The sequence below is a fragment of the Anomaloglossus baeobatrachus genome, chromosome 5 (genome assembly GCF_048569485.1).
Source record: "Anomaloglossus baeobatrachus isolate aAnoBae1 chromosome 5, aAnoBae1.hap1, whole genome shotgun sequence".
Taxonomy (NCBI): Eukaryota; Metazoa; Chordata; class Amphibia; order Anura; family Aromobatidae; genus Anomaloglossus; species Anomaloglossus baeobatrachus.
In genome coordinates this window covers 543245918-543273627 of record NC_134357.1, presented here as the reverse complement: position 1 = coordinate 543273627, position 27710 = coordinate 543245918, and the positions used below count along the sequence as shown (strand labels likewise).

The window sequence follows — 27710 nt, the reverse complement described above, 5'->3', positions numbered from 1 at the left end:
ACAGGGACTGAATTCATTCCTTTCATCAGATAATTATAGGCCGTGTGTATTTAGTCCTGTCTATTACCTGGTGATGTGAGGGGCTGGGGAACCTCCATCATAACATCCTTGTACAGATCTTTGTGTCCTTCTAAATACTCCCACTCCTCCATGGAGAAATAGATGGTGACGTCCTGACACCTTATAGGAACCTGACACATACAATGACACCGTCATTCCCCGATCCCTACATAGCGTTACTGTATAATGTCCCAGCATTCCTAGCAGTGTCACCTCTCCAGTCAGCAGCTCAATCATCTTGTAGGTGAGTTCTAGGATCTTCAGGTCATTGATGTCCTCAGGTATCAGGGGTTGAAGTGAAGGCCCTGTGATTAGGCTCAGGGGTCTTCCCCATCCCTCAGACACAGGGTCCTGACAGCGCTCACTAGAGGTCTTCTTCACTACTGTGTAATCCTGGTTATGGAGAGACACATTAATAAATCTCACTACAGACATTTCCAGAGTCCTCACCTCTCCAGATCTGTCCATCTGTTATTCCCATAGATAAGAATGATGTAATGTTGCGTCATCAGAATCTCTCACCTCTCCAGTAAGCCGGAAGAGGATCTCTAGGGTGAGGTGTAATATCCTCTCCACCATCTTGTCCCTCTCCATATTCATCCTTAAGAATTAAATCAGAAAAATCTCTTATATAAAATATCTCCACTGAGAGGATCCGATATTGTAGGGACCTGAATGGGAAGAAGATGGAAAATCATAAAGAATCCTGTGTAATAATAAAATTACTGGAGATAATAAGGGGAAACATATATATTTTCTTGTCTCATACGGACTGGAATATAAGTTGAATTGCTGACTAAGAAATCTCCTCCATGCTCCCAATCACTGGCTATGTTGATCACTGCTTTGACAACTGATTGGCTGTAGAGACAGGCGGGGACCCAAGCAGCGGTGGTATTTTTATTAATTTTACCACATTATGTTTGTTCTCTTTTATAGCTCCCACACACATTAGACTAAAGTGTGCTGAAACCTCTCATGTTAGGGGGAATTGGTGGACTATATAACATACAGTATGTGAGGGCCTCAAAACAGATGATATCAGAGAGAAGGATCTGGCATGCTGATATCCAGTAGCTGATTCGCTTCTTCTACCTGGAGGTAAGCCTCCACTAGAGGAGGCTGCCAACTACTGTCTCACAGAAACCACAGGAAATCCTGGCCAAGTAGAATGGTTGAGTGTATTGGCAGTCGGGTGGGATAGTCGGCAGTTAAATGCTTGTTCAGATATTTATCTCATTTGTATGGGGCCATTAATTTTACTCTGACAGGCAGGGATAACATTCTCCATTCCTGATAAATAGGCAGAAAGAAAGAGAAAGAACCCCTCATACATGTAGAGCACCTGCCAACCATCCCAGATCCACATTTTCAGATTTGGGAAACTGATCCTGGAGGTCGGTGGTATGTGCCGGGTTTATCTATATCAAGAATGGGGATAAGTGAGGATTTATTTATTAGCTAGTGGTGTGGATAGCGCCATAGTGTGGGGGGCATCTTGTAGTATCATAAAGTTTGTGGGGAGAGATGACGGTATTTTGGGAACATTATACTGTGTATGAGGGGATGGTGGTACAGTGGGAACATTATACTGTGTGAGAGGATGGCAGTACAGAGTTAAGATTATGCTGTTTGTGAGGGGATGGAGGTACTGTGGGGACATTATACTGTGTCTGGGGGATGGAGGTAATTTGGGAACATTATATTGTGTATGGGGGGATGGTGGTACTATGGGAACATTATGCTATATCTGTTGGGATGGTGTTACTGTGGGAACATTATACTGTGTGTGGCGGATGGCGGTACTGTGGGAACATTATACTGTGTGTTGGGGGTGGCGGTACTGTGGGAACATTATACTGGGTGTTGGGGGTGGCGGTACTGTGAGAACATTATTATACTGTGTGTTGGGAGTGGCGGTACTGTGGGAACATACTGTGTATGGGGATGGCATTACTGGGGGAACATTATACTATGTCTGTTGGGATGGCATCACTGTGGGAACATTATACTGTGTCTGGGGGATGGAGGTACTGTGGGAACATTATACTGTGTGGGGGAGGGCGGTACTTTGGTAACATTATACTGTTGTGGGGAGATGGTGGTACAGTGGGAACATTATACTGTGTGTTGGGGGGTGGTGTTACTGTGGGAACATTATATTGTGTGTGGGGGATGGCGGTACTGTGGGAATATTATACTGTGTGTGGGGATGGCGGTACTGTGGGAACATTATACTGTGTTTGGGGGATGGAGGTAATTTTGGAACATTATACTGTGTGTTGGGGGTGGCGGTACTGTGGGAACATTATTATACTGTGTGTTGGGGGTGACGGTACTGTGGGAACATACTGTGTGTGGGGATGGCATTACTGGGGGAAGATTATACTATGTCTGTTGGGATGGCATCACTGTGGGAACATTATACTGTGTCTGGGGGATGGAGGTACTGTGGGAACATTATACTGTGTGGGGGATGGCAGTACTTTGGGAACATTATACTGTGTGGGGGATGGCGGTACTTTGGGAACATTATACTGTTGTGAGGGGATGGTGGTACAATGGGAACATTATACTTTGTGTTGGGGGGTGATGTTACTGTGGGAACATTATATTGTGTGTGGGGGATGGCGGTACTGTGGGAACATTATACTGTATGTGGGGGGGATGACGGTACTGTGGGAATATACTGTGTGTAGGGGGATGGAGGTACTGTGGGAACATTATACTGTGTGTGGGGGGATGGCGGTACTGTGGGAACATTATGCTTTGTGTGTTGGGATGGTGTTACTGTGGGATCATTATACTGTGTGTGGGGGATGGCAGTACTGTGGGAACATTATACTGTGTGTGGGGGGATGGCGGTACTGTGGGAACATTATGCTTTGTGTGTTGGGATGGTGTTACTGTGGGATCATTATACTGTGTGTGGGGGATGGCAGTACTGTGAGAACATTATACTGTGTGTAGGGGGATGGAGGTACTGTGGGAACATTATACTGTGTGTGGGGGGATGGCGGTACTGTGGGAACATTATGCTTTGTGTGTTGGGATGGTGTTACTGTGGGATCATTATACTGTGTGTGGGGGATGGCGGTACTGTGGGAACATTATACTGTGTGGGGTGGGGATGGCGGTACTGTGGGAATATACTGTGTGTAGGGGGATGGAGGTACTGTGGGAACATTATACTGTGTGTGGGGATGGCGGTATTGGGGGAAAATTATACTGTTAATGTCAATTGTCCAGAGTGAACACACACTTCAAAAACTGATCAAAACAACAACCTGAGCACCATAATGTTCAGGTGTGAAGTGAGAAACATATGAATTACAACCTTTTGAAATGTACAAAACGTTATTAATACACTTTCATAAATATAAAAAACAGGAAAAGAACCCACAAAGTGGAGTGCATCAAACCCATTTGTTAGCCCTCAAAATACATGAATAAATTCATAGGTATATATCACTATAAACAGCCATTATTGGTTGACAACGGAGGCAATGTTTGTTTATTTATTTATGGGACACCTATATACCCAATCATCTCATTACAGAGACAATCGTCGCGCCAACCAAAAAGTGACCACCACTTCATGCATATACAAGTATAATTAAATGCAGTTGCTGTCACAGATATTAATACTCTCCTATCCATACTCCATTCAATGCAACATGTCCCATGGTAAAATACCAAGCCTTATATATGAATAAACAGCTCTCATTATACACTGCTTCAATTAAATAATAAAATAATATAGGGGCTGCAGCATCCACCCACCAGTGACAGCCAGTATTGATATATCCCTGTTTGAAAAGACTAGCAATTTACGGTGGGACTGATTTTCACCTTACTGGGAAGACGGTGCAGCCCTCCAATAATAGCCACCATCCAGCAGGCAGCTGAAAGCAGACAGTAAAGGCTACTTTACATGCTGCAATATCGGTCCCGATATCGCTAGCGTGGGTACCCGCTCCATCTGTTGTGCGACACGGGCAAATCGCTGCCCGTGCCGCACAACATCGCGCAGACCCGTCACACATACTTACCTGCCCGGCGACGTCGCTGTGACTGGCGAACAGACTCCTTTCTAAGGGGGCGGTCCGTGCGGCGTCACAGCGACGTCACTGAGCGGCCGCCCAATAGAAGCGGAGATGAGTGGCCGGAATATCCCGCCCACCTCCTTCCTTCCTCATAGCGGCCGGGAGGCAGGTAAGGAGAGGTTCCTCGTTCCTGCGGCGTCACACATAGCGATGTGTGCTGCCGCAGGAGCGACGAACTACATCGTTACTGCTGCAGTAACGATAATCGAGAATGGACTCCCATGTCACCGATGAGCGATTTTGCACGTTTTTGCAACGATGCAAAATCGCTCATCGGTGTCACACGCAGCAACATCGCTAATGCGGCCGGATGTGCGTCACAAATTCCGTGACCCCAACGACTCCGCATTAGCGATGTCGCAGCGTGTAAAGCCCCCTTAAGGCAGCATGGACTGGAGATCTAAATAAATGCGTAATAGCTGGCAACAATAATGCATATACACAATGCTCTGCATAAGCGGCACATCATATTAGGTAGTACAAAATAGAGACAATATACTTTAGGAGAGGGTCACTTGGGCGAGCGCTCCACCACCCCTGACGCCGTTTCGCCTCGCTTCTTCAAAAGGGGCGTGTCAGGGTGGGGAGATGTCTAGGTATTTAAAACATGGAGCAGCCAATAGGAAAGGCGTTTAGGACGAGCCTCCTTAAACGCTCCGGTCACATGACGCCGGTGACGTCGGCGCATGGGGCGGTCACCGCCTACCTTTGTAAAATGAACTTCCTTAGATGCGCGCACTAGGACGCAGCGTGACACGCTTTGGCCCATATATGGCGCGCACCAGGAAGTACAAGGAGCGGAGAGCAGCGCATGCGCACCACCAGCGGACTGGGACTTAGTACAAATACATTTGCAAATAAGGCACTTTTACTGCACAGCTTTTACAGGAGTCTATATGTTGGTATGCATGTATATATATATGCAATTATACATCCTCAATCTTCCATACAAATAGCGTTTATAGAATTTTTTAAAGTTATTTAAACATATAATGCATTGCAGCATGTACACATTATATTAATATGCACATATCACCATGCCATCATTGCCCAACACAAATAATTCATAGATTTTTAACCAGTAGACCATATATTTTAACACTATCTTGCAATGGAGAAAACCGCTACTTGTTAGGAAATATGACAAAAACATACAAACAGATATAATACAGTTGGAAGTATAACAAAAAAGAAAAATAACAAAAAAGAAAACACCCCCATGGCAGTCCTGAAAATGGCCCTATCAGGGATAGATGTTGAAAATACATCCGAACAAATCCGGATAATTGTTTCTTCTCCACCACATTCATCCTGTATCAGACTGGATCCTGATGTTAACAAATAATTATGAACACGGTCCCACACAAACGCCCGTTGGACAGCTCATCTAGGACTAAATAAAAAACAATTGTTAAAATCACAAAACAAGGGGGGCGTGGCCTGCTTGCTAATGGCACCGGTCACCTAGCTGCTGAGCTCCAGCCACCTCGACTCCTAACCGGCTCACTGAGGCTCACCAGTGGCACCAATCTCTCTGCACACGGGGGGAAAGTGCTGCGGAGGTACCCAGGAACGTGGCATGCCAAGGGGAAAGTCCCAGAAGAAGCCGTCCCCGGCGAAAGTTACAGACTTCTTCTCCAGCACGGGAAGAGGGAAAATGGCAGCAGCATCCTCCTCCACAGCTTCCTCACGCTCATCCAGGAGGGGATCCACAGCAGGCCCAGACTTGGACACAGACGCTGCAGATATACCACTTACCAAAGGTACCATGCAGAAACTGCTCAGTGCCCTCCGCTCATCACTGCAGCAGGATTGGAAAGATATGGTGGCTGAGCTGAGGGGAGATATCACTGCCATAGGCAGTCGCACAGCACACATTGAAACTAAAATGCAGGAGCTGACAAAGTCACACAATAGCCTCATTGATGCCAATGCAGCACTGGAGGAACAAGTGCAAAAGCTCCATACCAAGGTCTTGGATTTAGAGGACAGGTCCCGCAGAAACAACATAAGATTTAGAGGAATTCCAGAGGCCATACCAGACAAGGGGCTGCAGAGCTTTCTAGGCTCCTTGCTGCAGGAGCTGCTCCCAGACCTGTCTGCAACTGATTTCCTGGTGGACAGAATACACAGAGTCCCTAAGCCTAAATCCCTCAGTGCTGATGCCCCCCGGGACACTTTGGCTCGCCTGCACTTTTACAAGACCAAAGAAGCCCTGCTGCGAGCCCTGAGAAGGAGGCTGCCTCTGTCTGAGCAATTCCAGCACCTGTCCATTTTTCCGGATCTGTCTGCAGGAACCCTGGCAAAAAGGAGGGAATTTGCCCCTTATACCAAAATTCTCAGGGATGAAGCTATATCCTATAGATGGGGTTTCCCTGTAAAGATCCTGCTTTTCCGTGCAGGAAACACCCACGTCTGCCATTCCCCACAACAGTTGGCAAAGCTCCTATCCTCATGGAACATGGCAAATCTCCCGGCCAGATCTCCAAGAGCCACAGGATCATCCCAAAGGGATAAAGTGAATGAAGATTGGTCCGTCGCGTGAGTTATGTGATATTTCTGAGTCGCGGCTGAGACTTAGTTGCTACTTTTAAGGTCCGCTGGTTCTGTTCAACCAGGACCCTGAGCCCCCATGGCGGTACATTTCCACCATACCGCAGGCCCCCTTTTTGGGCTTTTTTCTATGTGGACTGATGCTCCCTACATCAGTAATGTTAGTGATGTTAATGTTGTCAGTGTTACCTCTTTCCTGCCTAACCTTCCTTTCTCCCCCCGCAGCTCTAGGCAAGGGATTTTTTTTCATGTACAATGGTACTGAACTGTATGTCTATAAATGTTAGGGGCCTGAACTCGCCGGCCAAGAGATCCATGTTTTGGCGGGAAGTGGTTAAATCCAAATGTGACGTGATTTGTGGTCAAGAGTCTCATCTCCTCCAAGGGGACTCGCACAGGTTAAATAATGCTAAATTTCCTTTCATACTGCTGGCTTGTGGGAAAAAAAAAAAGGCTGGAGTATTCATTTGTGTAAAAAATACTGTTGCGTTCACACTACATTCCCAACATTTAGACCCTGAAGGTAGATACGCCATTATTAATTGCTCCATAAATGGATCTAAGTATACTATTGCAACCCTTTACGCCCCCAACTCTGGTCAGATCAGCTTTCTGCGGAGGTTTCTTTCCAAGCTTTCATCCGTTACAGAGGGTAAGCAAATAATCTGCGGGGATTTTAACATGTTAATGTCCAGCACTCTGGATTGTTCCAATACTGCTGTAAAGAGGAAGGAAATGAGCACAATAATTTCAGAAAGGCATCTCCATGATATATGGAGATACCAACATGCAAATGAGAGGGACTACACATTCTTCTCACCTCGGTTCACCTCATACAGCAGATTGGACTACTTTCTGGTTGAAAGCTCACTTATTATGGATTGCTCAGATTCAAAAATTGGAGTTATAGCTTGGTCGGACCATGCCCCCATATACCTGACAGTCCAGGAGCAAAGCCGCACGCCCGTTTTTACCCGGTGGCGCATGAATGACTCCCTCCTGGCCTGTAGACAAATCTCTGAGGAGTTGCAGGCCGATCTCGCAGAGTTTTTTAAATTTAATGACAACAAGGAGGTGACAGAGGAAACGCTATGGTCTGCACACAAGGCCTTTATTAGGGGGTCATTCATCAAAATTGCCACTAGGGAGAAAAGGAGGCGTCAGGCAACTTCCAAAGCTCTACTGTCCCACATAGCGCTTTTAGAAGCCCACAATAAATCTGCCCCAAACATGTCAACATCTGACGAACTCAGGAAACTAAGAACACAGCTCCGCCAATTGCTGATGGTAGACTATGAGAAAAATTTAAGATCCCTCAAACAGCGGTACTATATGATGGGTGACAGGGCGGGTGCCTTACTAGCCAGGAGGGTTAAAAAACGAGAAATGCAAAACAAAATTGAATACCTCGTGACGGGTTCTAATGCCACAATACGCAACCCAACGGAAATAGCCAATGCATTCGCTGATTTTTATCAGTCTCTCTACAACCTTAAAAATGACCCCAATGCCCCAAAGCCTACCCAATCGGCAATTAATTCCTTCTTAAACAATATTAATCTTCCTCGGTTATCTACAGTACATCTAGAGCAACTAAATTCCCCTTTCTCCCTGGAAGAGGTTCGCCAGGCGGTGATCACAGCCAAAAGAAATTCAGCTCCAGGCCCAGACGGCCTCACTAACTCCTATTATAGGCAATTCACTGAAACCCTGTCTCCTTTCCTCCTGAGACTTTTCTCCTCTTGGCGAGCCACAGCAGATATTTCACCAAATAATCTAGAGGCCATTATAACTACCCTGCCAAAGCCAGGAAAACCCCCTACATCACCAGGAAACTTCAGGCCAATATCCCTCCTAAACTGCGACTTAAAATTGTACGCCAAAATAATCTCAGCTAGAATACATAAAGTCCTTCCATCACTGATTTCCCCGGATCAAGTGGGGTTTGTGGCGGGGAGGCAGGCGAAAGATGGGACGAGACGTATGCTGGACCTGATTGCGGTGGCTGAGGGGAGGAAAATCCCCAGTGTATTCCTGTCCTTGGACGCAGAGAAGGCGTTTGACAGGGTGCACTGGGGATATCTGAAATCTGTACTGGCCAAGTTTGGATTTGAAGGCCCCATACTTACCGCCATAATGGCACTATACTCTAACCCTAACGCCAAAGTTCTGGCATCCGGATTTATATCTCGGAGTTTTGAATTATCCAATGGGACACGCCAGGGGTGTCCGCTCTCCCCTATCATCTATGCCCTTGCTATAGAGCCTCTGGCGCAGACTATCCGTGAATGCCCTCGGATCTCGGGGATTCGAGTGGGGAGTACAAACCATGTGATTAGTCTATATGCGGATGATGTGATTTTATCCTGCACTAATGTAGAGGTGTCCCTAAAACACGTAATGGAGATCCTGTCCTCCTTCGCTCAAGTCTCGTATTACAAGCTTAATATTACCAAGTCCTTAATTTTTCCGCTCTTCCAGGCCGCCTCAACTAGAGCCACTCTTTCTCATCTTTACCCTTTCAAATGGGAAGACGAGGGTATCCCCTACCTGGGTATTATACTGGCCCCGCTACACTCCGTGATCCGGAAAAATCTGCTGACCCTGCACACCTCACTGGATAGAGAACTTACTCGCCTTTCTCTTCTCCCGCTCTCTTGGGTGGCGAGAATGCAGACCTTTAAAATGATCTGCCTTCCAAAAATTATCTACTTACTTCGGTGCCTGCCCCTAACAATTCCGCAACGGTATCTCACCAAAATTCATTCGCTAATGAGTAAATTTATATGGGCTGGGAAAAAACCTAGAATAGCCCTGAGATGCATGCATGCCCCGTTAAGTGGTGGAGGAATGGGTATTCCTAATATTCTAACATACCACAGAGCCGCTGTCCTGGAACCGGCTCGAGATTGGTGGAGGAATGATTCAGACTTAAGATGGTTACAGATTGAGTACACCTGGGCACAGGTCCACTCCCCTAAACAATTCATAGACTCCCTGCTCCTAACCCCTTCGCCCCCCGGCGATCTTCTACCCACCACAGCAGCTCTAAAGAAAGCTTGGTCCTTGTGGAGCAAGCCAGTGTCACATGCTTTAGGTCCCAGCATTCCCCTTAGATCGCTAGAAGCCTTCATTCCGAACTTGAATCTTGCCGCCTGGACACGTGGAGGTCCAATCACCCTAGCAGATCTCTATAGAGAAGGCGTCCTACTCCCGTACTCAGAAATGTGTGATAAATTTAACCTTTCCCGACACAGTCTATTCCAGTTTTTTCAAATACGTCACTTTCTTCAGTCCGCTCCTCATCTCCCGGCTCCCACGACAGCTGACCACGCCTCAATTAAAAAATTCTTTCAAAATAGCAAAATCAAAGGCCTTTCATATATCCATAATATGCTAAACTCCCCACAACCGGACAAACAATTGCCGTATATGCTCAAATGGGAAAAAGATCTAGCTTCTCCGCTTCCGCCGCAAGAATGGTTCGCGGCCTCAAAATGGATCCACAAGTTCTCTTCTTGTCTCAATCATATAGAGCAATTAAAAAAGGTTCATCTGAGGTGGTACAACTCCCCTACTAAACTGGCTTCTTTTTCCCCACATGTGTCACCACTGTGCTGGAGGGGCTGCAACCACAGGGGCACCTTATGTCATATGTGGTGGTTTTGCCCTAAGTTATCTAACTTCTGGCAGGAGGTGTTCAATCTAATCCATGAGGTTACTAGTCTCCGCCTTTCTCCAAACCCAACCTTAGCGGTGCTACACATTGGCTTAGATGGGATCCCGGATCTTTTAAAAAACATCATTTCTCACATTCTCATAGCTGGCAGGTACTGTGTGGCATACAAGTGGAGGTCGGTGAGCCCCCCTACAAAAAGAGATCTAATTGAGAGGATCAACCTACACTGGCTATACGAAACCAACTTGGCCCCCAACCTAGAGAAGAGAACGGTGAGACTTAAACAATGGCACCCGTGGGCCACTTCCCTTTATGCAACGGCCCTCCCCCAGATACCGACACCTACACCATAAATAAATTGATTATGCCTAAGAATGTCTTGTAGAGCTGCTTCCCCCACCCCCTCTCTTTCCCCCCTCCCTCCCTGCTCCTATGTTCAGGTTGTTGTTGTAAGGGGTATTTAATGTCCCAGATTGATATTCTGATAATGGCTCGAGGCTATTCCACCTCTTGCTACTCAATGCTCCTGTTCTTGATGTTGTTGTATGAGAAGTTTGTATTTTTCTGAAAACTCAATAAAAACCTTTATGATAAAAAAAAAAAAAAAATCACAAAACAACCTAAACTAAAACCATACCCACCCATAAAAGAAAACCCTGTTATTTGACAAAGGGAGACTCAATATTAGGGTACCTCCCAAAACTATCCTGGTTATAAAAAAGAATCTGGTTATAAAAAAGAACCAAAACCTCCCAATCTGTAGATCCATCTACACTCTAATCTAGCCAGGGCCTGGCCAAGATCCCCTCCCCTGGGCCCAAGATGAATCTGGTCTATGACACGGAACTTCATACCTCTTGGATTACAATCATGGTACTTTTTGAAATGCCTCGTTATCGTTTTTAATAAGGATAAATCCTCTATTGTATGGGCATTTCTAATGTCCTTGAGTTGTTCCAGAGCTCGAACTTTGAACTCCCGTGTCATAAGGCCAACATATATCTTGGCACAGGGGCATTCAGCCTGGTATATTACACCACTCGATGAGCAGTTAAGTGTCTTCCAAATACCAAACTTACGTGTACCATCATGATTTTTAAAGAATTTGGTCTTAATGCAGTTTCCGCAGGCCTTACAGAGGCCGCACGGAAAAAAGTCATTCAATGGATTGGAGATCTCTTTACTTTTAGTTTTTTGACGGGCCTCGTAGTGACTGTGGACAAGGATATCCCGCAAATTGCGGGAACGTTTTGCCACCATTGATGGTTTTGAAGAGATATAGTTGTTTAGAATTGGATCTGTTTGCAAAATGCTTCAATGCTTCTCTAAAATGGCCTTTAAAGGGAACCTGTCATCAGAAATTTAGCTTTCAATCTAAATGTTTCCCCCTCTACAGCTCGTTGGCTGCATTCTAGCAAGGTTTCTATACTTTTTGTGCCCCCTTTTAAACCAAAATAAATACTTTATAAAACTGTAACTTTCGGTTTGAAAATCTTGTAAATCGTCCATGGGGGCGGGCCGTGTGGCGTCCGTTGCTGTATCTTACGCCGTCCCCCATGCTTCAAATCATCCCTCAGGACGCCGCCCACTGCGCCCGAGGTCCCGTGCACGCCGGGACACCTGGTGACGTGGTCGCAGGCACGAGGTTATGGGCGGCGCTGTGATTGCATCGCAAGTGCCCGCCCATACGCCCTTTCCCCACTGCCTCCAGCCTTCTGCACCGGCCCGACGTCACCTCCTTCCCATCGTACCCTGCAGCAGGAAATAGATGGGAGGGGCGGAGCAGGCCACTACAGGAGAAGCGGAGGATCTGAGCGACGTACAGTGGGGAAAGCGCGCCCACGAGAGTATGGGCGGGCACTTGCGATGCAATCACAGCGCCGCCCATACTCTCGTGCTTGCGACCACGTCACTAGGTGTCCCGGCGTGCACGGGACCTCGGGTGTAGTGGGCGGCGTCATAAGGGATGATTTGAAGCATGGGGGACGGCGTAAGATACACCAACGGACGCCACACGGCCCGCCCCCATGGACGATTTACAAGATTTTCAAACCGAAAGGTACAGTTTTATAAAGTATTTATTTTGGTTTAAAAGGGGGCACAAAAAGTATAGAAACCTTACTAGAATGCAGCCCACGAGCTGCAGAGGGGGAAACATTTAGGTTGAAAGCCAAATTTCTGATGACAGGTTCCCTTTCAATTCCTCAACTGTGAGTTATACGTTGTTATTACTCTCGTCACATCATGCCCTGTCTTGGATCTGTCTGTGGGGGTGTAGAGGAGATCATTTCTATTGCTATCCCTTGCACGTTTATAGCCATTTTTGACACTCCTCTTACTATATCCCCGTTCGATGAATCTTCGGGTAATGTCCCTTGCTTGAGACTCAAAATTCATATCACTGGAACATATCCTTTTAGCCCTTAGAAATTGTCCTATAGGAATCCCATGTATTAGAGAGGCAAGTGGGAGGAGGTGGCATGCAACAAAGAATTTGTTGCAGTCGGCTTACGATGCATATTAGTTTGTATGAAACCGTCATCCAATACCTCAATTTGAAGGTCAAGAAATTCCAAGCGTCTGCCATATTTAGAGGCGAGTTTGATATTTAGTTCATTTTTGTTGAACCCCCTCTGGCATTGCCAAAGAATTTTTGCAAGCCAGTGACCCTCGTGCCACGTGGATTGCCATGATGTTTGGACAAAAAATGCGAGGCCACAGAAGTCAAAGTTTTACCTTTACGGATATCAGAAGCCGCCAGGTTGATTGTAGAAAAGTGCTTCTGGATACGTTTGCGGAGCTCTTGAGTAGTTTGTCCGACGTAGACCTTTTCGCAGGGACAGACAATGCAATAAATTACATTCCTGGATTTGCAGTTTATGTAGGTCCTAAGATGATGGTCGGTCGAATCCTGTGGGTTACGAAATGTGTCACGTGTCGCATGCATATATTCACATATATTGCATTCCCCACATGGGAAAGAGCCCCTTAAAGTAATGCCCCGTTGCAGCTTGGTAGAGGGTCTGGTAAAATGGCTACGAGTCAGTAGATCTCTCAAGTTGGGGGCCCGGCGGGCCGTTAAGAGAGGATATGGAGCCACCACCATAGAGGTCTGTGAGTCAGAGGTGAGGATAGGCCAATGTGTCTGTAAAATATCCCTTACCTTGTGCCAGCTGTTGTTGTAGTTGGTAATAAATCGAATATGTTTTTCCTGAATTTTTGGTTTGGCCTGGATCAAAGACACCTGGGTTTCCTTTTTCGCTCTCTGGTGAGCACGTGCGATGATCTTGCGTGGATATCCACGCTCCATGAACCTGTATGTAAGTCCACAAGCTTGTTGGTCAAAGTCCGCCATCTCGCTACAATTGCGTCTCACTCGCAAAAATTGTCCCATAGGAATACCTGTCTTGATGTGCTGGGGGTGGAAGCTTGAAAAATGAAGGAGACTGTTGGTTGCCGTCGTCTTTCGGAATAGGGACGTAGATAAACCTTGATCCTTGATGGAGATGACCAAGTCCAAGAAGGTAACCGCTACAGGCGAGATAGTATGGGAGAGGAAGATATTCAAATTATTTTGATTCAATTCCATGATAAACGCCAAGCATTCTTCCTCTGTACCCTCCCACACAAAGAAAATGTCGTCAATGTAACGGTACCAATGTAGCACCTGTTTTTGAAAAGCCCAAGATTGCGAAACGACCGTGGCCTCCCACCACCCCAAAAAAAGGTTGGCAAAAGATGGCGCGCAGCGTACGCCCATGGCGACTCCGGAGACTTGTTTGTAAAAAGTCCGGTCAAACAAAAAATAATTATGTTTGAGGACAAAGTCCAGGAGGTCAGCCAACAGGGAGTCATGCATACGATCTGAGCCACATTGTTGGTCCAAAAAATACAGGACAGCTCTCATACCCTCATCGTGTCCAATGTTGGTATAAAGGGATTCTACATCACAGGTGACCAAGAGGACTCCCCATTACTGGTCTGGTCTCTCCTGACTATCAGATCACATGCACTCATCGGTTTAACCGGCCCTTTTTTTTTTTTTTTTTTTCTCCCTGTGCATTAGACTTTAGCTGCAGCATGCACTATTAACAAACCCCCTGGGAGGTTCTGTATTGTTAATGGATATGTGCTCAAACGTCCATGGTTTATGTACATGCTTAGGATATTTAAGATCAGGAACTTATTCTTATGTCCTGTGATTGTCCTTTTATATAATCGTTATATCCAATGCATTTGTAGGTAACCCTTTCCCTTTTTATGACTGTATATCTTATAGGGATATGTTACAGACGTTCATCTAAGAGACGTTGTTGCTGCTTGTGTGGGTCCAGATCAAACATTGGGTACATTTCAGCATTTCTATTTGGCATCATTTACAGCATCTAAATTTTGGTTATTTATGTATTTATCTTTACCATATCCTATGTAATGTTGTTATTTTTATTAGTTGCCCAGGGTGAACCGACCTCACCTCTTGTTTGCATGTTCACTTTTGTATCTCTGGTTTTAAATGGTTTTAAATATTGATATACAATAAAGGCAAATTATATATTTCATACTATCGGTGTGCATTTGATTCATGTGCGGTTGCCTTCTTCTCCTTTTTCTCATCATAATTTACCGCACCAGATAGCACCCCCTTGATACCCTAATTATATTAATATGTGGGTGCGCTCCTTTTGTTTTTCTTATTGATGCTGCTATATGCCTCCCCCCATCTCTTTGGTGTGGTAGGCACTTTCTTTGGAGCAGCACACTGTGCTATTTGACACAGGTTTTGTCTCAGCATTAATATATATAATTGCTGAGTTTACACTGTGTATTGTTACTGTACACATCTGACTGTGAGTTTTTTCTTCTGTCACGAGCAGGGCACCAGGACTCACGCATTATGGATTGGGATTCTAGAGAGGCCACCTGGCAGGCCTGTTCAGCCAGTATCTTCTCACATGGAGCAGCTCTCCCAGTCTCTGATGAATTTTCCCTGTTGACCACAGACCTTACATCTGCCCACAAAACCGGGATACGGTTATGGTGGAACATCCGCAGCCTTGAGGAATACCTCGGGGCTGGGATTGTTCCTCGGGGGCTTCGGGTTAATATATTTCCAGCTTGGGAACCTTCACTGGCCTTCAAGGATACCTGGGAGCAGGGTCTTCTCAAATGCTCCAGTATATTGATCAATATGTTCCTGGAGCACGATAGGACCCTGCTAGCCACTACGAAGACCAACATCAAAGACCTGGAAACGAAACTTAATAGGCTGGAGGATCAGGCACAGGTTGGCATATTTCAAGCAAAACTCAAGGAACAATTGGACAGATATGAAAAAGACATCATTGATAAAAAATGTAGCAAATACCAAAGAGATAAAACTGACTTTGACAATCGAGTAGCCTTTAAATGGCGTCATAGAGGCAACCAGAGAGGGATCAGATCCAGCAGAGTCCCAAATATCATCCAGGCTGGCTCCACTACCATATCTGGCAACAGCTCAAGCAATTTTTTGTCCACAAGCAGCGACCCAGACGTAGGACCAGACGAGGGGGCCACAAGAATAAATCCGGCCAGAAGGGCCAAACACGGGAATCGCAAACCTCCGTTCAGAAACGCCAAACACCGTTTCTGATCAATGGTGATGACACTGTGGTTACAGGTAACACTGCCCAGGTAGGCGATTCCCTTCATATCATTAATCTCTCTCAGTATGAGCTTTCACCCCATGAAATATCGGTCCTTGAAAGGGGTCTCACATTTTCTCCAACTTGTCAGCTGGATCATTTTTCTTTGATTAAAGATTTATATCTTTTTTGCCGCAATATGACTTTCCAGGTGATCCATAACAAACCCCAGATTATTGATGGACCTGTACCAGAGGACCGCCAAACGTTCCAGGACCTTCTAGATCTTTTGGAAGAAAACACCGAGGCACAAGGTAGGAGACGGTTTCCATACCGAAATAGATCTACCGCTACACCTTCTCTTTCACTTGTGCCAGCTATTAAAATCTTTTTCGAACTGGTCAAAGCTGATATTGTCAATCTTCCATCCAAGTCACCTGTAGTCTCTAACATCACGGCGGCTGAAAAACAAGCTATCCAGAAATTGAAAAACAGCACGGATTTCATTATTAAGGAAGCCGACAAGGGAGGGAATGTTGTTCTATGGCCTACATCTATGTACATAGATGAGGCCCATAGACAACTCAATAATACCACCTTCTATGTCAAACTACCGTCGGACCCCACTTCTGCATTCACGTCCAAGTTATACCATCTCTTGCACTCCGCCTGTCATCTTGGCATTATTTCTGTAAAGGAAAAAGAATATATGTGGGTTACTGACCCAGTGGTTCCAACCTTTTATATGTTACCCAAGGTGCACAAGTCCGTGGAGAGACCTCCTGGTCGCCCTATTGTGGCAAGCATCGGCGGTTTGTGCGAAAAGGTTGGGACATATGTGGACTTCTTTCTCCAGCCCTTGGTCTCAAGCTTACCATCATATATACGGGATACATCCCATTGTGTGCAGCTGTGCAGACAGGTGGCCCTGAGACCTCGTGTCCTCTTGGTCACCTGTGATGTAGAATCCCTTTATACCAACATTGGACACGATGAGGGTATGAGAGCTGTCCTGTATTTTTTGGACCAACAATGTGGCTCAGATCGTATGCATGACTCCCTGTTGGCTGACCTCCTGGACTTTGTCCTCAAACATAATTATTTTTTGTTTGACCGGACTTTTTACAAACAAGTCTCCGGAGTCGCCATGGGCGTACGCTGCGCGCCATCTTTTGCCAACCTTTTTTTGGGGTGGTGGGAGGCCACGGTCGTTTCGCAATCTTGGGCTTTTCAAAAACAGGTGCTACATTGGTACCGTTACATTGACGACATTTTCTTTGTGTGGGAGGGTACAGAGGAAGAATGCTTGGCGTTTATCATGGAATTGAATCAAAATAATTTGAATATCTTCCTCTCCCATACTATCTCGCCTGTAGCGGTTACCTTCTTGGACTTGGTCATCTCCATCAAGGATCAAGGTTTATCTTCGTCCCTATTCCGAAAGACGATGGCAACCAACAGTCTCCTTCATTTTTCAAGCTTCCACCCCCAGCACATCAAGACAGGTATTCCTATGGGACAATTTTTGCGAGTGAGACGCAATTGTAGCGAGATGGCGGACTTTGACCAACAAGCTTGTGGACTTACATACAGGTTCATGGAGCGTGGATATCCACGCAAGATCATCGCACGTGCTCACCAGAGAGCGAAAAAGGAAACCCAGGTGTCTTTGATCCAGGCCAAACCAAAAATTCAGGAAAAACATATTCGATTTATTACCAACTACAACAACAGCTGGCACAAGGTAAGGGATATTTTACAGACACATTGGCCTATCCTCACCTCTGACTCACAGACCTCTATGGTGGTGGCTCCATATCCTCTCTTAACGGCCCGCCGGGCCCCCAACTTGAGAGATCTACTGACTCGTAGCCATTTTACCAGACCCTCTACCAAGCTGCAACGGGGCATTACTTTAAGGGGCTCTTTCCCATGTAGGGAATGCAATATATGTGAATATATGCATGCGACACGTGACACATTTCGTAACCCACAGGATTCGACCGACCATCATCTTAGGACCTACATAAACTGCAAATCCAGGAATGTAATTTATTGCATTGTCTGTCCCTGCGAAAAGGTCTACGTCGGACAAACTACTCAAGAGCTCCGCAAACGTATCCAGAAGCACTTTTCTACAATCAACCTGGCGGCTTCTGATATCCGTAAAGGTAAAACTTTGACTTCTGTGGCCTCGCATTTTTTGTCCAAACATCATGGCAATCCACGTGGCACGAGGGTCACTGGCTTGCAAAAATTCTTTGGCAATGCCAGAGGGGGTTCTTGTTCAAAGTGGTTACTGCAAAATGAGTCCCGTTGGATCTACAATCTACACTCAGTAACGCCCATGGGACTGAACGAGGAGCTACTCTTCACCGGCTTTTTGGGCTGATTCGGGGTCCTATTTTATATATACATTTTTTCTTTATTCCTTCCTTTTTTCTTGCAGTATCTATATGGCTCCTGTAACATATTTCGACTTCATGACAGTTGATTGGGACCGTCGCCTGTATCTGAAATATCCATATGTCTGAGGTCAAGGTGGAGCTACTTGTCTACTCTTCATTCCCAATGCGGATCAGCATGGAACATCGAGAATAATATATTTTTTCATCATCACTTTTACAATGGTTTTGGGACTTTCTCTGTGATCCGCCCTGATACCCTATAGAAATGGACATACTACCTCTTGGGATAACCGTATTTCCAAACCCCTACATGTTAGTTTTGGGAATGAGATCTATAGGGTAATGTCATTATACAAACGCCAAATGTGGGTTATGATATGAAATATGGTGCCTTTATTCTAGGCTGTGCCTATATGTGTATATATATAATTATTCAGGTACATCTCTCTGTAGGTATGAATGGAGCCCGGGCTTATGTATATGTGCACACATGATCATACACACGCGACTATTGTGCGCGTGTGTGTAGATATGTGTGTACGTAGGTATGTGTCTGTGCACCTGTACAAATGCGCGGATACATGCACATGTATGCATGTGTGTCAATAAAATGCCCAGTTTTGTACCTTTGATAAAAACACCAAACTGACATATTGTATTTACACATGTCTTCTTATCTATGGCTTACCGATGTGGATTTGTGCTGGTGTGGATTCTTAAAACACTTCTCACTGCATATATAGTGTGTTTTAGATCTACTCTAACCACTGCAGCATCAGATGGCAGTTCTCCTTTTGTAACGCTTTGCTATGTAAGCCTTTTTGTCTGCTCCACCTCACCGTAGTATCCCACCATGCATGTGTTAACACGGTGCTGCTCAAACAATACACTCTGACTCTCACAGGTTTGTGTACTCTTGTTAATTACCAAGCATACTTATATGCCGCTCTGTTGTATACCTCTGCACTTGCCCAGAGGAAGCCGCTCAGGCGGCGACACGCGTTGGCCTGCTAACCCTGGGTATATTGCCGCTTTATATTCATGTTTGACTCCCCATTACTGGTCTGGTCTCTCCTGACTATCAGATCACATGCACTCATCGGTTTAACCGGCCTTTTTTTTTTTTTTCTCCCTGTGCATTAGACTTTAGCTGCAGCATGCACTATTAACAAACCCCCTGGGAGGTTCTGTATTGTTAATGGATATGTGCTCAAACGTCCATGGTTTATGTACATGCTTAGGATATTTAAGATCAGGAACTTATTCTTATGTCCTGTGATTGTCCTTTTATATAATCGTTATATCCAATGCATTTGTAGGTAACCCTTTCCCTTTTTATGACTGTATATCTTATAGGGATATGTTACAGACGTTCATCTAAGAGACGTTGTTGCTGCTTGTGTGGGTCCAGATCAAACATTGGGTACATTTCAGCATTTCTATTTGGCATCATTTACAGCATCTAAATTTTGGTTATTTATGTATTTATCTTTACCATATCCTATGTAATGTTGTTATTTTTATTAGTTGCCCAGGGTGAACCGACCTCACCTCTTGTTTGCATGTTCACTTTTGTATCTCTGGTTTTAAATGGTTTTAAATATTGATATACAATAAAGGCAAATTATATATTTTATACTATCGGTGTGCATTTGATTCATGTGCGGTTGCCTTCTTCTCCTTTTTCTCATCATAATTTACCGCACCAGATAGCACCCCCTTGATACCCTAATTATATTAATATGTGGGTGCGCTCCTTTTGTTTTTCTTATTGGAGCATTTTGCAAACAGATCCAATTCTAAACAACTATATCTCTTCAAAACCATCAATGATGGCAAAACGTTCCCGCAATTTGCGGGATATCCTTGTCCACAATCACTATGAGGCCCGTCAAAAAACTAAAAGTAAAGAGATCTCCAATCCATTGAATGGCTTTTTTCTGTGTGGCCTTTGTAAGGCCTGCGGAAACTGCATTAAGACCAAATTCTTTAGAAATCATGATGGTACACGTAAGTTTGGTATTTGGAAGACACTTAACTGCTCATCGAGTGGTGTAATATACCAGGCTGAATGCCCCTGTGCCAAGATATATGTTGGCCTTACGACACGGGAGTTCAAAGTTCGAGCTCTGGAACACCTCAAGGACATTAGAAATGCCCGTACAATAGAGGATTTATTTAAAAACGATACTGAGGCATTTCAAAAAGTACCATGATTGTAATCCAAGAGGTTTGAAGTTCCGTGTCATAGACCAGATTCATCTTGGGCCCAGGGGAGGGGATCTTGGCCAGGCCCTGGCTAGATTAGAGTGTAGATGGATCTACAGATTGGGATCTTTGGCTCCACAGGGCTTGAATGAGCATGAAGGTTTTGGTTCTTTTTTATAACCAGGTTCTTTTTATAACCAGGATAGTTTTGGGAGGTACCCTAATATTGAGTCTCCCTTTGTCAAATAACAGGGTTTTCTTTTATGGGTGGGTATGGTTTTAGTTTAGGTTGTTTTGTGATTTTAACAATTGTTTTTTATTTAGTCCTAGATGAGCTGTCCAACGGGCGTTTGTGTGGGACCATGTTCATAATTATTTGTGAACATCAGGATCCAGTCTGATACAGGATGAATGCGGTGGAGAAGAAACAATTATCCGGATTTGTTCGGATGTATTTTCAACATCAATCCCTGATAGGGCCATATTCAGGACTACCATGGGGGTGTTTTCTTTTTTGTTATTTTTCTTTTTTGTTATACTTCCTACTGTATTATATCTGTTTGTATGTTTTTGTCATATTTCCTAACAAGTAGCGGTTTTCTCCATTGCAAGATAGTGTTGTCAGCGGGATAGTATATTGGAGGATAACTAATGTAATTTTCCCCTATTTTATAATTATATTAAAATATATGGTCTACTGGTTAAAAATCTATGAATTATTTGCATTGGGCAATGATGGCATGGTGATATGTGCATATTAATATAATGTGTACATGCTGCAATGCATTATATGTTTAAATAATTTTTTAAAAATTCTATAAACGCTATTTGTATGGAAGATTGAGGATGTATAATTGCATATATATATACATGCATACTAACATATAGACTCCTGTCCAGCTGTGCAGTAAAAGTGCCTTATTTGCAAATGTATTTGTACTAAGTCCCAGTCCGCTGGTGGTGCGCATGCGCCGCTCTCCGCTCCTTGTACTTCCTGGTGCGCGCCATATATGGGCCAAAGCGTGTCACGCTGCGTCCCAGCGTGCGCATCTAAGGAAGTTCATTTTAGAAAGGTAGGTGGTGACCACCCCTTGCGCCGACGTCACCGGCGTCATGTGATGGGGCATTTAAGGAGGCTCGTCCTAAACGCCTTTCCTATTGGCTGCTCCATGTTTTAAATACCTAGACATATCCCCACCCTGACACGCCCCTTTTGAAGAAGCGAGGCGAAACGGCGTCAGGGGTGGTGGAGCGCTCGCCCAAGTGACCCTCTCCTAAGGTATATTGTCTCTATTTTGTACTACCTAATATGATGCCCCGCTTATGCAGAGCATTGTGTATATGCATTATTGTTGCCAGCTATTACTCATTTATTTAGATCTCCAGTCCATGCTGCCTTACTGTCTGCTTTCAGCTGCCTGCTGGATGGTGGCTATTATTGGAGGGCTGCACCGTCCTCCCAGTAAGGTGAAAATCAGTCCCACCGTGAATTGCTCGTTTTTACAAACACGGTGGATATATCAATACTGGCTGTCACTGGTGGGTGGATGCTGCAGCCCCTATATTATTTTATTATTTAATTGAAGCAGTGTATATTGAGAGCTGTTTATTCATGTATAAGGCTTGGTATTTTACCATGGGACATGTTGCATTGAATGGAGTATGGATAGGAGAGTATTAATATCTGTGACAGCAACTGCATTTAATTATACTTGTATATGCATGAAGTGGTGGTCACTTTTTGGTTGGCACGACGGTTGTGTCTGTAATGAGATGATTGGGTGTATAGGTGTCCCATAAATAAATAAATAAACATACACTGCCTCCGTTGTCAACCAATAATGGCTGTTTATAGTGATATATACCTATGAATTTATTCATGTATTTTGAGGGCTAACAAATGGGTATGATGCACTCCACTTTGTGGGTTCTTTTCCTGTTTTTTATATTTATGAAAGTGTATTAATAAAGTTTTGTACTTTTCAAAAGGTTGTAATTCATATGTTTCTCACTTCATACCTGAACATTATGGTGCTAAGGTTGTTGTTTTGAACATTATACTGTGTCTGGGAGACGGAGATACTGTGGGAATATTATAGTGCGTGTGGGGGGATGGCGGTACTGTGGGATTATACTGTTTGTGGGGGGGATGGCGGTACTGTGGGAACATTATACTGTGTGTTGGGGAGTGGCGGTACTGTGGGAACATTATACTGTGTGTTGGGGGGTGGCGGTACTCTGGGAACATTATACTGTGTGTGAGGATGGCGGTACTGAGGGAACATTATACTATATCTGTTGGGATGGCGTCACTGTGGGAATATTATACTGTGTCTGGGGGACAGAAATACTGTGGGAACATTATAGTGTGTGTGTGGGGGTATGGCGGTACTGTGGGAACATTATACTGTTTATGGGGGGATGGCTGTACTGTGGGAACATTATACTGTGTGTTGGGGAATGGCGGTACTGTGGGAACATTATACTGTGTGTTGGGGGGTGGCGGTACTCTGGGAATATTACTGTGTGTTGGGGTGGCGGTCGTTTGGGAACATTATGCCATGTGTGGGGGGATGGTAGTATGGGAACGATATCCGCTGTTTTGTATAGAAAATATGCTGCGTTTTACAGTCTAAGCAAAGTGGATGCAATTTCATGAAAACTTGTGACCACTTTGAATTGTTCAGTTTAAATTTTTTTTTTTCATTACAGACTTCTATCGAGAGTCAGTAAAAAGAAAGTGTAAACGACGCATGTATAAAATACACTTACTTTTTTAAGTACAGAATCAAAGGTTTTCTATTTTATTAAAAACGCTTCTTCAAATCTGAACCAAAAACATCAAATAATGCAAAAAACAACATAAATAAATGCAGTAAAATTACAAAAACCTGAGAAGATTGTTATTTGGTACTTTGGTGCGGACACCTGCAGAAAATATACAGATAAAAAGTAGCAGAAAAACTGTAGCATTTACGCTGCATGTGAACTCGGCCTTACAGATGTGTTTGGCAAATCGACTCTTGTCCCACAAAAAATCATATAGTGAACAAAACATGGAAATGAACAGTTCTGGCTGCTACAACTATGAATGAACAAAATATAAATTGACATGTCGCAACCGTCCTGGATAGTGATGGGCGAACCTGGTCTGTAAAATTTGGAATCCGAACCAGATACATAGTGTCCGTGCACCGATCCCAAACATGGATTTCTCAGGTAACTAGTAGTGTTACTATTCGGATTTGGCCACCAGATAATTAAAAAAAAAAAAAAATAGAAAGAAAATAGGGAATAAAGCAGGAGCGTTATACTGTACTTACTGAGTCTCCTGCGCGACTGTAACATTAATTCCAGGGTCGCTCATTACTTTCATACATATTCACTGCTTCCATGCCGATCGGTCCCGGTATCTGTGATTGGTTGCAATCAGAATGCACCCCGACCCTGTGTGACAGCGTGTGTGATTGCTTGGAATCATACACGCTGTCTGCATTCTATAGTGGTGTAAAAATAAATTGGCATAGGTTCCCCACATATTGTGATACCCAGCACCGATAAAGAATACGGTTACTAGCTGCAGCCCCCAGCTGTGTGCTTAGCTTGGCTGTGTATTAAAATCAGAAGGACCCAATGCAGGTTTTTTAAAAAATTTTATTAAATAATTAAAAAACAGCGTGCACCCCCCTCCCATTTTAATAACCAGTCATAATGAAGCCGAAATCTGGGGTCTGGTATTCTCGGGCTGGGGAGACCAATGATTATTGGGCTCGTGCCAGCCTAAAAATAGCCTGCAGCCGTCCAGAATTGTCGCATCCATTAGATACGACAATCCAGGCACTTTACACCGCTCATCCCCACTGCTCTGGTGCAGTGGTAATCGTGGTAATATAAGGGGTTAGTGACAGCTCGCAGCTGCCACTAAGCCCTAGATTAGTAATGGAAGGCATCTATGAGACACTCCTATTACTAATACTGTAAGTGAAAAGAAATAAACACCAAAACAATCCTTTATCTGAGATAAAATACAAAAAAGAAGGGAATTTTGTTTACTTACCGTAAATTCCTTTTCTTCTAGCTCCTATTGGGAGACCCAGACAATTGGGTGTATAGCTTCTGCCTCCGGAGGCCACACAAAGTATTACACTTTAAAAAGTGTAACCCCTCCCCTCTGCTATACACCCTCCCGTGCATCACGGGCTCCTCAGTTTTGGTGCAAAAGCAGGAAGGAGGAAACTTATAAATTGGTCTAAGGTAAATTCAATCCGAAGGATGTTCGGAGAACTGAAAACCATGAACCAAAAGAACAATTCAACATGAACAACATGTGAACACAAAGAACAACAGCCCGAAGGGAACAGGGGCGGGTGCTGGGTCTCCCAATAGGAGCTAGAAGAAAAGGAATTTACGGTAAGTAAACAAAATTCCCTTCTTCTTTGTCGCTCCATTGGGAGACCCAGACAATTGGGATGTCCAAAAGCAATCCCTGGGTGGGTAAAAGAATACCTCGATAAAAAGAGCCGAAAAAACGGCCCCCTCTTACAGGTGGGCAACTGCCGCCTGAAGGAGTCGCCTACCTAGGCTGGCATCTGCCGAATCATAGGCATGCACCTGATAGTGTTTCGTGAAAGTGTGCAGACTCGACCAGGTAGCCGCCTGACACACTTGCCGAGCCGTAGCCTGGTGTCGCAATGCCTAGGATACCGACGGCTCTGGTAGAATGGGCCTTCAGCCCTGCAGGAATCAGACGCCTAAAAGAACGATAGGCTTCAAGAATCGGATCCTTGATCCACCGAGCCAAGGTTGACTTGAAAACCTGAAATTTCTTAATCTGGCCCGCGATAAGGACAAGAGCGCATCAGACCGGCGCAGGGGCGCCGTGCGAGAAATGTAGAGCCGGAGTGCTCTCACCAGATCTAATAAATGCAAATCCTTTTCACCTTGGTGAACTGGAAACTGGATGCGGACCCAAAGAGGGTAAGACGATATCCTGATTGAGATGAAACGGGGATACCTTAGGGAGAAAGTCCGGGACCGGACGTAGAACCACCCTATCCTGGTGAAACACCAGGAAGGGGGGCTTTGCATGACAGCGCTGCTGGCTGAGACACTCTTCTGAGTGATGTGACTGCCACTAGGAAGGCCACCCTTTGCGAAAGGCGAGATAGAGAGATCCCGCATCGGCTCGAAAAGTGGCTTCTGAAGAGTCGTCAGCACCCTGTTAAGATCCGAGGGTGTTAACGGACGCTTGTAAGGTGGGACCGGAAAGCGCCGATACTTGTCCCTTGAGAGAGCCGAGAGACAAGCCCTTGTCTATTCCAGATTGAAGGAAAGAATGAAAAGAGGGCAAGGCAAACGGCCAGGGAGTAAAACCCTGATCAGAACACCAGGATAAGACAATCCTCCAAGTTCTGTGATAGATCTTGGCGGACGTTGGTTTCCTGGCCTGTCTCATGGTGGCAATGACATCTGGAGATATCCCTGATGACGCTAGGAGTCAGAACTCAATTGCCACACAGTCAGGTTTAGAGCCGCAGAATTCAGAAGGAAATATGGACCTTGAGGCAGCAAGTCTGGTCGGTCTGGGAGTGTCCACGGTTGACCCACCGTGAAGTGCCACAGATCCGGGTACCACGATCACCTCGGCCAGTCTGGAGCGACGAGGATGGCGCGGCGACAGTCTGACCTGATCTTGCGTAACACTCTGGGCAGTAATGCCAGAGGAGGAAAAAACATAAGGCAGTCGAAACTGCGACCAGTCGTGAACTAGCGCGTCTGCTGCCAGAGCTCTGTGATCCTTGGACCGAGCCATGAATGCCGGGACTTTGTTGTTGTGCCGAGACGCCATTAGATCGACGTCCGGCAGTCCCCAGCGGCAACAGATCTCTAGAAACACGTCCGGGTGAAGAGACCATTCCCCTGCGTCCATGCCCTGGCGACCGAGAAAATCTGCTTCCCCGTTTTCTACGCCCGGGATGTGAACTGCGGAGATGGTGGAGGCTGTGGCTTCCGCCCACAGCCGAATCCGCCGAACTGCTCGGAAGGCTTGGCGACTGCGTGTGCCGCCCTAGTGGTTGATGTACGCAACCGCCGTGGCGTTGTCCGACTGAATTCGGATCTGCCTGCCCTCCAGCCACCGCTGGAACACCTTTAGGGCTAGATCCACTGCCCTTATCTCCAGAACATTGATCTGAAGGGAGGACTCTGTCGGAGTCCAGGTTCCCTGAGCCGAGTGGTGGAGGAAGACCGCTCCCCACCCTGACAGACTCGCGTCCGTCGTGACCACAGCCTCAGCTGGGGGCCGGGAGGATTTTCCCTCCACCCAGGAAGTGGAAATAAGCCACCACTGAAGAGAGGTTTTGCCGCAAGGGAAAGAGCGACGTTCTTGTCTAGGGACGTCGACCTCCTGTCCCATTTGCGGTGTCCGATAGAATCGGACGCAGACGAAACTGCGCAAGGGAACTGCCTCCCTTGCTGCCACCATCTTCGTTAGAAAGTGCATGATGCGCCTCAAGGGGTGACTGGGCCCGAAGGAGAGATTGCACCCCTGTCTGTAGTGAACGCTGACTATGCAGCGGAAGCTTCACTATCGCTGAGAGAGTATGAAACTCCATCCCGAGGCAAGTCAGTGATTGGGTCGGTGTCAGTTTTAACCTTGGAAATTTGATGATCCACCCGAACCCCTGGAGAGTCTCCAGAGCAATGGTCAGGTTGTGTTGACATGCCACCCAGGAGGGTGTCTTGACTAGAAGATCGTCTAGGTAAGTGATCACCGAGTGGCCCTTGTAGGATCGCCACCACTGCTGCCATGACCTTGGTGAAGACCCGTGGGGCTGTCGCCAGGCCGAATGGCAGTGCCACGAACTGAAGTGTTCGTCCCTGATGGCGAAACGCAGAAGCGTTGAAGCTCGGGTGTGATCGGCACATGGAGATAAGTATCCTTGATGTCAATTGATGCTAGGAAGTCTCCTTGTGACATTGAGGCTTCAGAGTGTTCCCCGCCTGAAAAAATGCATCGGCTCGCTCGGGGGGCGGAGATGTTTTGAAGAAAACGAGTCGTAGGACGAGAGCA

General features: G+C 45.5%; 1 protein-coding gene and 1 long non-coding RNA gene across 3 annotated transcripts in view; one reads left to right on the top strand and one right to left on the bottom strand.

Annotated features, from left to right (window-relative positions):
- LOC142312223 (gastrula zinc finger protein XlCGF66.1-like) overlaps positions 1–27710 on the bottom strand; it is a 54984-nt gene that overhangs the window by 6856 nt on the left and 20418 nt on the right. The window contains exons 2-4 of one of the 2 annotated variants that reach the window (XM_075351132.1): positions 583–731; positions 274–453; positions 68–191 (exon numbers count right to left, since the gene is read on the bottom strand). In XM_075351132.1, the coding sequence (XP_075207247.1) occupies positions 68–191; positions 274–453; positions 583–660 (382 nt within the window). In that variant the 5' untranslated portion in view covers positions 661–731. The remainder of the gene's footprint in view (positions 1–67; positions 192–273; positions 454–582; positions 732–27710) is intronic. The other variant, XM_075351133.1, reaches the window with a different exon arrangement.
- On the top strand, positions 19290–22570 carry LOC142312228 (uncharacterized). Its single transcript, XR_012754343.1, has 3 exons — positions 19290–19334; positions 19787–19853; positions 20963–22570. It is a non-coding gene; the product is annotated as an uncharacterized LOC142312228 (long non-coding RNA).